This window comes from Verruconis gallopava (assembly GCF_000836295.1).
Source record: "Verruconis gallopava strain CBS 43764 unplaced genomic scaffold supercont1.4, whole genome shotgun sequence".
Lineage (NCBI taxonomy): Eukaryota > Fungi > Ascomycota > Dothideomycetes > Venturiales > Sympoventuriaceae > Verruconis > Verruconis gallopava.
This window is the reverse complement of record NW_015622140.1, coordinates 924539-937350: the sequence shown is the minus strand read 5'-3', so window position 1 is coordinate 937350 and position 12812 is coordinate 924539. Positions and strand designations below refer to the sequence as shown.

The 12812-nt window shown below is 52.4% G+C and overlaps 2 protein-coding genes across 2 annotated transcripts; one reads left to right on the top strand and one right to left on the bottom strand.

Moving 5' to 3' along the window:
• Nucleotides 1-4276: 4276 nt before the first annotated feature.
• On the bottom strand, nt 4277-4778 carry PV09_01772 (uncharacterized protein). The gene has a single exon (XM_016354714.1). It carries the CDS (start codon nt 4684-4686, stop codon nt 4384-4386), a length of 303 nt encoding a protein of 100 aa, XP_016217726.1. The 5' UTR covers nt 4687-4778; the 3' UTR covers nt 4277-4383.
• Nucleotides 4779-6525: 1747 nt separating this feature from the next.
• Nucleotides 6526-12695, top strand: PV09_01771 (uncharacterized protein). The gene is made up of 4 exons (XM_016354713.1): nt 6526-7748; nt 7836-8322; nt 8372-10337; nt 10393-12695. Exons 1-4 carry the CDS (start codon nt 6848-6850, stop codon nt 12202-12204), a joined length of 5166 nt encoding a protein of 1721 aa, XP_016217725.1. The 5' UTR covers nt 6526-6847; the 3' UTR covers nt 12205-12695.
• The last annotated feature ends 117 nt before the right edge of the window (nt 12696-12812 follow it).

Sequence of the window (12812 nt, the reverse complement as noted above, 5' to 3'; positions counted from 1 at the left end):
CATCGCTGAAGCACCTTGGTGAGACTCAACCAAGAAGAGAAGTACGGCCGAAATAACCACGTTGCCCCCATGACCACCTCGTGCTCTCCGATTTCTATCTACTCTGATCTCTGGATCATGGACTTTCCGCTATTGCCGCGTGTTGAGGAAGATCCCCGCAGATCATTTGCTTTGTTTGAGCAGCACGAGCAGCTGTACCATCATCAGCACTGGCAACCCAACTCGGCTATGTACGTATACGTGTGTGTTTGTGTGTGTGTGTGTGAGGCTGAAATCAATCGAGACGCGACTCGTCTATGTCGCTGCTGCTGAATCCGCCCACGAACGAATGCTATTTCAACATCATGTCCGCTGATTCGCGCAAACTTCCCTGGCTAAAGCCGATTGCGATATAATGAGCACTCTTGGTCATGTACCATCAGTATCTGACCCATCACCCAGTACGTCGTCTTCTGCAATTCTAGGCGAAGAGACGAACTTGATAGATTGCGTTGTTATGGCATGCTACTTTGGGATTGTTGCATGGTCTACAGCCTCTTTTGGACGCTTCATATGCGAGGAGTATGCATGGCGGTCGCGCTGCCTTTCCTCATATAGATCCAGCCCGATCTTGACGTGCATTATTGCAGCTTTGGTTGGTTTCACATTGCGCCTGCTACTACGAGTTGTGCCCACGAGCTCATGTGAACACTCTCGAGTCCGACGATCGCTTCACAATCGCACACACGATTCATATAGGAAACGGAGATGAGGTCTGCGCTGAACAAGCGAGCTTTGTCATTTGGCTGCAACGAAAACGAGGCTCTGTTAGCACGTATCTGAAGACTTACTCGCTGACATCGCTTAGCGACCATGGACTCATCGTATGCGGCACAAGGAGTCATCTCAGCGCAAGAGAATTACCGAACATTGGCGCAAAAGTACTACATTTCAAGTGCGAGGGGTGATACTCCACTTCATTACCCGCGTCGTTGGATCACTGTACCCCTCAGCGAACCAAAACATGTCAGGATAATCAAACTCTGCTGCCGACTTGCCTTACAACGTGACTCGGAACAGATTGTCCAACACAGCCTACATGCCGCAACTCCGCTCTTGAGCTCTCACAATTGCGGATTCGCGAAGATTGGCTCATCAGACTCCTAGATATGTCATCTCTCTGACTCGTTTGACACCATGATCTACGGGCTTCTGTTACAGTGTTGACGTGCGAATGAAGTTAATCTACAAGTCTTGATGCTAGGATGGAAGCGTAACAACCACTTTTATTTGATCTTCTGCCATATTCAAGCACCCGTAGATTGCTGAGCGTACCAGGTGACGACGTAGACATACGGACAAAAGTCATCGGATTGGATGTCACTCTGAAGTATCATACCCTGTTGGAAAATTCTCCCCCCTTCATCCTCCCGCCCGCGGGCAAGTAGAACAATGGGGGCGGTCTATCAAGCTGGTGAGCGACTCCAGCCAGACCAGACCCGGGAAAACCGAAGTACTCGGAGAAAACCCTTGCGCACTCAGTGACACGCACAGCGTCTGAGCACGCCGCTCACCTGCGAACATCAGTAGCTGCTCAACACAAAAGGGAAAAGGAGGGTTGGGCGAGAGCGTGAATTTGTCGATCATCGATCTAAGTGGGTAAAGACAAGTTAGCATATTTCTTCTTATCCGTGGGGTGTCATGAAGGATCTGGGGCTTATGCACCAGGCTCTTTGTTAAACATGTCCAGCAAGAGAGCCTGTCGAAGACAACTGTGGTTGTCGGTTCGTTGATTGAAGAAGAATGGTGCCAGGTGGACAGTCGGCTTATAAGGACTCTGGCCAGCTCCGGCTACCTGCGGCCGCGTGACAATCTAATTGTTATCCAGACCAGAGAACTGATGTGAATGTGACTCTGCTTTGAGGCGTTGGCAATACCACATTCAAAGCCTCCTCCTCCGTCAGAGGACGTGCAGTCCCGTAGAAAGTTTAGTTTGATATGCTTTGCTGCCGTGTAAATGGCCTGCTACTCTACATTCGCAATTGGGAAGAAGATTTGCTGCCCTGTTGGAATGTCGCGCTGCCGCGATATCTTCAGATGATGGTCGGTGTAATCGTCGATTCTTGGCACATATGTTTTACAGCATGTGAAGGCTTTTAGGATGAGCTTGCTGCAAACGTCACCAAGCTTGTGCGCCGGCAAGTCTACCCAACAAGTCACAAAAATTCAGACGTGTCTCGTACTAATAACGAGAGGGGCACTTCAAAGACTGCGAAGGATGTCTCTCAAGGCATGGAGGACGTTCTATCTTTTAAGAACCAGAACCAAGTTTACTATCCCCTTAACGACGTTTCTCATAATGCTCAGAAATGCCTCTATCAAATCGGCAAACTTCAAGGGGAATGGAAAGAGAAGAAGGAATTCTGAAGGGTTCTCCAGAATAGTGCGGAGCGGACGTTTGTAAGCAGACCTCAGGTAATTACCAGAGCTATGTTGTTCAAGTCTGCACGATGAGCTAGAGCTCGTCGCCTTCAAACTTGTTGTAAATCAACAAGAGGACACACAGAAACTCTATCAAAGAGCATCAAGATATCATCGACAGTACGAGATGAGCAGATGAAGACTGTAAGACCTTGAATAAGACCTTGAAAAAGAAAAAAGAATTCTCTCAGACAGCTATGAAGTCAATAGAGAGGTTCAAATCAAGTGGTTGTAGAAGACGAGAGTTGAGAACCAAGTGTGTGAGAAGGACAAGATTCAATACTTCTATTTAGCCGACGTCTAGAGCATTCATGCTGGTGAGCTGAGCGGCGACAATGATCATCCGGCTACGAAAGTTGAGTTTCGTTCCAAGCACGATTTTCACGTCACAGAATTGATGGAAACGTCCTTCGAATGATGGCCGCTTTCTCAGCGCAAAGCAACCAGTCGGTGACAGGTCACGTTTTTAGATGACGGGGATGAGAGCGGAGTGGAGTCTAAGGGCCGCATTTGGTGGACCAAAGGGCTCGCATTCGAGGTCTGCAACTCGAGTCTTCCCCCGTGGACCACAAGCGCTACATGAGGCGGGCGTGGATCATTTGCGATACGGACGATCCGGCAGTTTCTTCGAGTGATTTCTTTCGTTTAGATGACCCTTACGGCTCGGATGCCAAGGCGGCGCGTGAAGAGCATCCAGAACTGGATATACATGAGGATCATCTTAAGTGCCAACCCGGCAAATCTTGACAAACTAAGGCGGTGAAAGTCAGGGGCGCTTCAAACAGCGCTTGTCTTCTCTTCTCCTCAAAACAGGCCATCTGAAATAGCAGCAGACGTTCAAGTTTTGCTGCAGATTGACCTGACAAATTTTGAAATTTGTTGGGTTCTTGCGACCTGCCTCCTCACCGTGTGGTCACGAAAAATCTGCGTCTCGTTTTTGTCGTCCCAGTCAGAGAGTCAGAGAGGGGTCCTCGAACGATCTTACAAGCTTTGCTCCCTCAGTAGAGCTGGAACTTGACTGATGACCGTATCGAGCGGTTTAGGGATGGGATAGGTTCCTGGCATTCTGGCGAAATGTAGACAAAATCTCTGTGATCTGATCATATAACTCATACATCAAAGATATTCTGGTGGCCCCTATTGGACGCGGTCGGATCTGGATGGCTAAAGTAGGCGATGCTTCCGTCGCTTCCTTATCAGTGGAATCTTATGACGGAGGTTGAACGGATCTTAGCAAGAGTCAAAGCGGAAAACCTCACGGACTTGGAAAATCAAATCGCCCCCCCGGAAGAGCGATGAGAACGTCATCCATCTCGAGAAGGCATAAAACGAGCAGCAGCAGCAAATTCTGCGAGTGAAACGTCAAGCCGAAGCCAATGACAGGGTGGTCAGCTCACGACCCTGGAAACACGATTCAGTGCCGACATGTGTCCGAACGCTGCTACGAGTAGGGACTCTCGACTTTGCGTCTTGGTTATGTCATGCCGGGCTTCGAAATAGCAGCGCGGTCGAGGTACGGGACACTTTGGTTTCATGCGAATACTGTAGGCGACACTTGCATAGTTTAACTCTCGGTATTGCCAACCCAATTTGGATCGTCGACTTCTCTTACCTTGGGCCGTTTTATGTCGATAGATTTTCCCAGCAAGACGTGTGTCTTTCTCGCTTCCACCTGTACATCTCTCTCTTTTCTCGTGAAAAGAGGGTCTCTCATCACCACCTGCACAGTTGCTGGTTGATTTAGCCAAGACTCTTATCGCCGAAAAGAAAAAAAAAGCCAACGTTGACGTTGAAGATGCTTTACGTTTGAAAATCGTGTGCTTTTGAACTTCCCCCTTTTCAAGGCTATGGAATACGCGAACTTAGGTCACACTATGAGTCACAGTGCTCTCGCCATCTCATCCATCTACGCGACCCTTTATTCTACCACGAAATGTATTGGTTGACCCCACCAAAGAATTTAGAAGGTGGAATGACCGCTGTAACACCGTTCCATTTCATTGTCTGGGCTTGCTCTCGGAGAGAACCAATCGAATAAGCAAATGTGGTATTGGCTGCCGTGTTTGTATCGATTACGGTGGCCAACGATCTACTGGGATGGTCTACAAAAGTGCATAAGAAGGTAACAACGTCTAAGCCGTAATCGGCATGATCATGACGTGTATTAAATTGATGTGATTTTTTTTTTCCCAGGTTCGTTGCTGTTGTGATGACCGCCCCTTGCATGGTCCGCAAGCAGAAATGAGAAAAAAGGTTGCGATCAATTCAATATCCACGTGATCATGAAATGTATTCGAAACATTGGTGTCCGGATATGTCGCTCATAAGAGGGATTGTATGGACTGAGGGGGAAAACTCGGGCGTCTTTACCAGGTGGAGCGACGCTGGTGAACGATCCCATTTCTTACACGTAATGGTGAGCGCACAGCCAGGTTGAATCCTTATCCTCCGTTCAGGACGTTGCGGGGATGCCGGACCACGAATGCGTTTCATGTTTTCTCGCTCGCGAGTTGATCCTTGGATGTGAGGTTTCACATCTGTTCAAGCTGTCGCCTCGAGTGTATTCAGGTATGGAATTAATCATAGTAACCAACGAAATACACTTGAATACTGTCCCCCCATCGTCGCGCTTGATTTGCCAACGGAGTTGACAATGCAAGCGCAAAAATTCACCTGTAGCTGAAACGTGAAGTCAAACGCGCGCTGTGCATAGCAAATCGATGTTTGTCTGCTTGGCGAAGCACCTTCGGTGGAGGAGGATGGCTTGCGTCCGAACGAGGTGTTAGGGAGCGACGCAAAGCGTTGGCCTTGTTCCGCGAATAATGACAAAGGGAGGTCATGGCATGCTTATCCGGCCATATATTGGTTGCTAAGGCAGCCAAATGCATGCTGACCCTTGATCACAGAGGGAGAGAAAGTTGATTGATCATCATGGCCCAAGAGTGCCCGATCGGTCGCTGGCCGGAGGTGACATCGGAACGGTCGGGACAGCCACAGCAACGGGGCGGAGGCAAGGGCAAGTGCACGGCAAGACGAGAGGACGGTCTAGGTCGACGATAGAAAAGTCTGCCATGACTTTGGACGGAACGAGCACTGAGCGAGCCGAAAATGCTGGTGCTAAGATCAGACGAATTGAGGTCGGGCGCGTCACGTTAGCGCGCTCTCAATTTTTGTCGCAACAGGGGTCCAGATACGGATGTTGCCGCTGCGCACTAAAGGCACGCCCCCCAGGCACGGATCGAGCCCGCATCTGCCTGCAACGTCAAGTATCGCGGTGAGCAGCGCAGCTTGCCTGAACGCTGAACCACAACGGCTCGTACAACTTGGTCGGGCGAGCACCGCTATTCAGCCCGCTGCCCGTCGCCTTGGGCCCAATGATCACGGGGGTCCAGGGCCGGCTGGACGTGGAATGCCTCCTGCAGTGTGGGGGCAGAGCGAGCGACTGCGAGGGAACAGCGTGCTTGCCTGGGGACGGCTTTGAACGAGCCAAATCAACTCGGAACGGTTGCGGAAGAGAATGGGGGTATCAAAGCCGGTCAAAAAGTCAACTCCAATCCTCAGCCAACCACGTAAATCACGATCATTGCTGTGCCCTACGGAGGTGAGACAAGTCCGCCGGCGACAGGGCGGGAAAAAAAAAAGGTTGGAACCGCAGCTGGGTTCGGCGAAAGGAAAGTTGCTTAGACTTAGCGCTGCGTCGAGCGCGTATTGCTGTAATTATCGTCGATGAAGTGCCAGTGTGGCACTGACCAGTGATGATGGTCCAGCGCTCGTGTAAGCCGAGACGACCAGATCCCGAATACAGAGCGCAGGCGGCGCGAGAAGCGTCCAGGTCGCCGGCAGACAGGCTCTGCTCGCGCGCTGGTTTGCACGCCAGCAATCTGGCCGGCAGGACGCGATGGACGACGCATCCTCGGTGCATGAGGTGATGATTCGTGCTGATCATATGTTGTCGTTCCAGATTGGCCAACGAGCGGCCGCCCGTCAAAAGACTTGCTGGGCGGTCCGCTGGGTCCAAGCTTGGCCCTGCGTGCTTGTATCTGAGTAGTTTCCCTTCCTTGGCCAGCCCATTCCTTCGTCCCAACTATACACGTCGCCCTCCTGCCCGTCGTCTCGTCTTGTCGTTACTTTCCGCATCGTGACGCCCGAACCGCGCGACAGACGCTCTCTTACCGCTCGTTTCCCATCATACTCGGACGGAATCGCGGGCGACGCATCGTTCTGGGGCCAGATGCTTGCGTAGCTGGTCGTGATATTGCCTCTCCGTCCGAGTGTTGCCCCCCCGTAATCGAGTCTTTGGCCCACCACAGGCATCCGTCCGCGCAGTAAATGCAACCGTCCTCTGCTGCGATCGCGAAGTTTCTGTTTGGACACCGCGCAACCTTAGATGGGTGAATCGGAGAATGAGGTCGGACAAGCGGCAAAGACATCTGCGTTCCAGGCGATAAACGGCAAAAGTATGGGCGGCGACGTCGATGCCGCGAGCCGCAGCAGCGCTGCAACTTCACGCGAAGCGAGTCGCGGCCTGACCGTCGAAGAGAGTGGCAGTCTCAATGGCAGGCCGCACTCCAAGTCCACGCTGTCGCGACTCGCCTCGCCCAACCCGTCCACCGCCGGCCGCACACCCGCAAACGAAGACTCCGCACAGTCTGGCGCCGTGACCAGGCGAGCCTCGACGTCGTCCCAAGTCTCGTCCCCACAACCGCTCGCCCCTTCGTACAGCACGCGGTCGCGAAAGCGACCTGGCGCCGCGCGGCCAAACTACGCCGAGGATGCGGAGGCGGAGATGGACTTTGAGATGCAACAGCAACAGCCACGGCAGAACGGCTCTGCTTCGCGGCGGGACTCGTCGTCAGAGGCGGAGGAGACCGGCATGAACATCGCGGAAGCGGTCACGCAACAGCTCAAATACGAGGCGCACGAAAAGAAGAAGCACGATAGAAATGCGAAGCGCGGCCCACGTGCCGCAACAAAGGACGCGAAAGTCAACGGGTGGAACGCAGTCAACAACGGCGAGTCGACGCCCGCGGCGGACTCGTCTTCGGTGTCTGCTGGTAATCTCTCGACTTTGCCACGCAAGCGCAAGGCCGCTGCTGTGGCCACGCAAAACATCGCCGCCAGCTCACAGTCTACTCCGCAAAGCGCTATCAACGGCAAAAAGAACGCAACGCCCGCAACAAAGTCATCTGAGCGCGAAACCAATATGGTATTTTTTGAGAAGTGCAATTCGCGTCTCAACAAGGACGGCCACCTTGTGTCGGACGACGGCGTTGTGTATGCACCAAATGGTAAGCTTTTGTCGCTCCCGCCTCGATCTCCACTATGCTTGTCTGGCCTGCCTTCTCTCATAATTCAGCTTGCTGACAATCTCTCAGATCACGTGTATCTCATTTGTGAGCCTCCTGGTGAACCATACTACCTTGGACGGATTATGGAGTTTCGCACCAAGGTTCCGGACGATCCTTCGACGCCTGTCGAGTACCTGCGAATCAATTGGGCATATCGGCCTCGTGATGTTCAGCGCTTCGTGAACGACTCACGTCTCGTATACGTGACAATGCATTCTGATCTATGCCCGCTGTCGTCGCTACGTGGAAAATGTCAAGTACGGCACCGTGCCGAAATCGACGACCTCGATGAGTATCGAAAGCAGCCTGATTCGTTTTGGTTCAATCAGTGTTTCGATCGGTTCATCCACAGGTGGTATGAGGTTATACCTACCTCCCAAGTCGTGAACGTTCCTCAAAATGTCAAAAAAGCCCTGGACGAGCGATGGGACTATATCGTGGTGGAAGCCAGTCGAGTCAAAGAGCTCACTAGCGCGGTAAAGAGCTGCACTCGATGCTCCGGCTATTGTGCGAAGTAAGTCTGTTCTGTACAACAATGCGACAAATTCTAACCTCATTGGCAGCGACGATTCGGTCGATTGCGCTCTATGCAAAAAAACGTATCACTTGCAATGTGTTCGACCCCCACTGGCGAAGAAGCCGTCACGTGGTTTTGCTTGGGCTTGCGCCATCTGCAGTAGAGACCAAGAGCGCAAGCTCGAGGCGCGCAGGACCCCACTCATCGATGGGACGACTGATGTTGATGAGGAGGAAATCGTCGAGGAGGAAGAAGAGCACCCGGTGGAAGACGAAGATCCCGCAGAAGTAAAGCCAGCAGACGACAAAGTTGAAGATGTCGCTCCGGAAGCCGAGATAGCACATGCGAAGATGTGGCCTATGCGTTACCTAGGCATCCACTGCCGGGTTGAAGATGTCCTTCAGTACGAAGACAGGGCCATTTATCCACGTGCGAGCTCACGGCTCGGACCAAAGCATCAGGCCAACGTGCCGGAGTGGTATGGGCGACCAGTCCAGCTTGTGAAGCCGACAGAGATCAAGAGAAAATACGTCAAGAGCGGAAGCAATAAGAAGGACACGAAACTCACAAAAGAAACCCAGCAAGCCATCGAGGCGGATCGCGCAGCGAAAGCCAAAAGAGCGAAGTACATTGAGGACGAGCCAATAGGATATGTGGCTCGGGGTGAGGATTTCCCGAACGACGACAAGGCAAACTGTACTGCTCAGCTTTTGTTCCGACTGCCTGCTGTAGGCGAACATTCTTCCCGTGGCCTGGATGATGCGACAATTCCCCCAGAGGAGGTTGTAGACGCCTACATGGAAAGAACGCGCGAGGCTGCAGCGCAAATAGGTGTAGAGCCTACCTCAACTGATTTCTTAGATCGTGCAGTTGCTCTTTTACAGAAACACGACTTCAATCCGGACGCTGCGTTGAAAGAACTCAAGAAAACGAAGGCCGTGGGTTCGTGGCCAAACTCACGTTGGGGTTGGGGTACACGCGATGGCTTACGAGACCCCAGCAAGACGTTGACGGAGGACGAGAAGAAGCGATTTGCAGACGGAGTACGGAGATACGGCTCTGAATTGCGCCTCGTGCGGCAGCATGTGAGGACGATATCGCACGCAGACACTGTTCGTTATTGGTACTGGTGGAAAAAGCAGCCACAAGGCCGCAGGATTTGGGGCTCGTACGACGGACGGAAGAACGCGTCGAAAAAGAAAGCGGCTGCAGTTGAAGCATCGACGAAGCTTCTGGACGACATTGCAGACGATCAGGACGACTCCGCATTTGACAATCAAAAGGTTTATGATCTTAACAAGCGCATGCAATGCAAGTTCTGCAATACGAAGCGATCTCGGTTCTGGCGACGAGCCCCAAACACCAACCCCGGCGAAACAGTACTGGGCGACCAGCGAAGCAAAGAAAAGAATACACATTACAATGTTGCTTTGTGCCAACGTTGTGCTCGCCTCTGGCGCAAATATGCTATTCGATGGGAAGATCAAGACGAAACTGCGAAGAAGATATCACAAGGTGGAGGGCGAGCCTGGAAACGCCGCGTCGACGAGGAACTTATCAAAGAGTGGGCCATTGCGGCTGAAACAGCAGATCTTCCGCCTATCGAACCGGAGGATATGCCGGGTGTAATACCTCACCGACACATGGACGTGGACGAGCCGGCACGAAAGAAGATGAAAGGTTCTGAAGGAGCTATTCCAACTCCGGCGGTTGTCGTTGAGAAGGAAAAGAAGAAGACGCCTACGGCATCAGCACCACCTCCTCCGCCTAAAGAACCAACGCCGCCACCGGTGCCGAATCCACCGAAGATGCGTGTATTCCCTTGCGCCGTTTGCGATGCCTACGAGACCCCCTCGGATCCAGTACTAGTATGCAGAGACTGTCGTCTCACTGTGCACCGCGGTTGCTATGGAGTCTCTGAACACAAGAACGGCCAGAAGTGGAGCTGCGACCCGTGCTCGAACGATCGTAGAGAAATTGCGGCCATGAATTCGGCTGACCCCGCCGCATACGTAAGTTGCTTAGTTTACACATAAAAGCCAGACTCGCGAACTAATTCTCAACCAGCGGTACGAATGCGTATTGTGCCCGATCAGGGTCACTGAAACTTCGATGATCGAGCCTCCAAGGATATCGCACAAGAAAAAGACAGAACGTGACCGTGAGAGAGAGCGGCTGGAGAAAGAGCTTGCCGACGAGTTTGCAAGGAACTACCGCAAACAGCAAATCGAACGAGGCAGGCCAGTCGTTCCTCGGGAGGCTCTCAAACGCACAGCAGACAATAAGTGGGTGCATGTCACCTGCGCACTGTGGACGCCGGAGGTGAAATTTAGCAACGCAGCTGCCCTTGAAGTTGCAGAAGGTATCCCACTGATCCCACGGGCGAGGAGAGAGCAGGTCTGTAAACTGTGCAAGACCAACATCGGTGCTTGTGTGGCTTGTCACCACTGCCATGCTAGCTTCCATATTGCGTGCGCATACAAGGCCAATTATATCTTCGGCTTCGATGTCAACCCTGTCAAAGGCTCCAGGAGAGACGGCGTCCAAATTGTCAAGCTGGGCGAAGAAACTGGTACATTGACGGCCGCTATTTGGTGCAAGGAGCACTCCTCCAGTGCGATAAAGACAATCATACACTATCTTAATGAGGTAGTCGATGAAAGTGGGAAGCTCGCTCTCCAGTTATTTGCAGAGACATACAAGCAGGCGGACTTGACGCTTACGGGCACTGCGCGGAAAGCAAATTATCTGGATGAGATCACGAAGACCTCCGCGCCGGTGGCATCGACTGGGTCGAATAGACGCATTTCCACAGCACCGGCTCCTGGCATGAGAAGTGCTAGGAACTCGATTGCTGGTCCGATCAAAGACACAGAGATACAAGATGGGGACGTTCGAATGACAAGCCCTGAAGGCGAGCTGCCTGAACGTCGCTGTGCTGTCTGCAAAATCGATGTATCTCCCAGGTGGTGGCCACATGAACCTGTCAAGCCAGCTGTTCATGCCCCAGCTGTTCAGCCACCTAATGCAGCTCAGCCGAACGGGCTTGGGATCAACGGCATCCATTCAGATGGACCTGCTCGTGACGCGTCTCGAATGGAGATCGATGGTTCACAGCTACCAAATGGGCATGGACCTCTGCTTGCGGGTCAGTCTCTTATCAACGGCACAGGTCCAGAGAAGGCGTCGACGGTCGAGGTACAATACGATTGTAACAAATGCCACTGGAGGCGCAAGTACGACCCAGAGAATTTATACAAGCCAAAAGAGCCCGAGCAGAAACTGATTTACGAGCCAATCCGCTCGCCACCTCGGCCTCCGCTCTACCCAGGGCATCCACCGCCAGTTCCCGCACATCCGCATCATGGATGGCCGCATTTCGGTAATGGTCCATCTGCAGGATCACCGCCTGCGCCGATACATCATTTGCCACCCCATCACGGCACTTATCATCCTGTTCATGCTGCTCCCGGATCAGGATTCGGTATCGGCCAACCACCTCCGCTACGGCAGTATCCTCCTCCTGCTTCAAGCTCACATCAAGGGCCAGCGCCTTTGCATGTCATCCAGCAAGTTATCCCGAATGGACTACCTTCTCCACGCGGGCCACCAGTGCGCTCGCCAACGCATCCCCCACCTTTGAGTGGTCCGCCAATGCACAGACAGGCAGAGAGCCCTTTTAACGGACCGACTCCGACAGGCCCCTATGCTTCACAGTTTCGCCATCATGGTAGTCCGGTGCCAACAGGGGTCGCACAGCCACCGCAGAATGGACCACGGCCTTCCACCCCGCGCGATGTACCGCCAAGCTCGTCAACATCACGTCTTCCGCACGGGGCGAGTGCGAGCCCAAACGTGCGCAATATTCTTAACGATTAAAGGCCAAAAAGGCTCTATTCACAACCTTTTGTGGATTCGCTATCATACATACTCTCTCTTTTCTATCCCCTTGTAGACTGATACACAAAAGTCTGAATTTTGTCTCGTTTGTTCAATACCCGGCTTCTGCGGTGTACGTAGTAAAAATCATGGCTGGTGGGAATGGAGTGTCTGAGCAAGCATCGTTTCTCATCTGCGATGTGCAAAGTACACCACGCAAGGCGGCGCACTGAGGGCCATTTCCTTGTGAGTGCGATTTGCGCAAGCAGACCCCTCGTATGGTGTAACTTTGATCAGAGCCTGGTCAAGGGTCGTCCACAAAACGGCACTGCAGAAACTTTCGTGCATTTAGTTTCCGGGCATTGTTGCATGGGGTTATTAGCAGATGGAGTACGGAGGTAGAGGCAGCTTTATGGAGTGGCGCTGTGATAGCGGATGATGTATGTGTATCACTAGACATTCAATTACGAAAGACCAAGATGTTCTGCTGAGCTCCCCTTTTCTTCTTTCTTTCTTTCTTTTCTTCCCCATTTTCTGTTTTGAATATTTTACTCAATCTACACTGCTCGCTCCAGAGGCGGCCAAAAGCTAAAGGCTTTCAAGCCCTC

Excerpts from the sequence above, each read along its gene's own strand:
- PV09_01771 (XM_016354713.1), top strand. The coding sequence starts at position 6,848 with ATGGGTGAATCGGAGAATGAGGTCGGACAAGCGGCAAAGACATCTGCG. Across the intron at positions 7,749-7,835 it reads CGTTGTGTATGCACCAAATG|ATCACGTGTATCTCATTTGT; the intron begins GTAAGCTTTTGT and ends ACAATCTCTCAG. Across the intron at positions 8,323-8,371 it reads TGCTCCGGCTATTGTGCGAA|CGACGATTCGGTCGATTGCG; the intron begins GTAAGTCTGTTC and ends CCTCATTGGCAG.
- PV09_01772 (XM_016354714.1), bottom strand. The coding sequence starts at position 4,686 with ATGCAAGGGGCGGTCATCACAACAGCAACGAACCTGGGAAAAAAAAAA.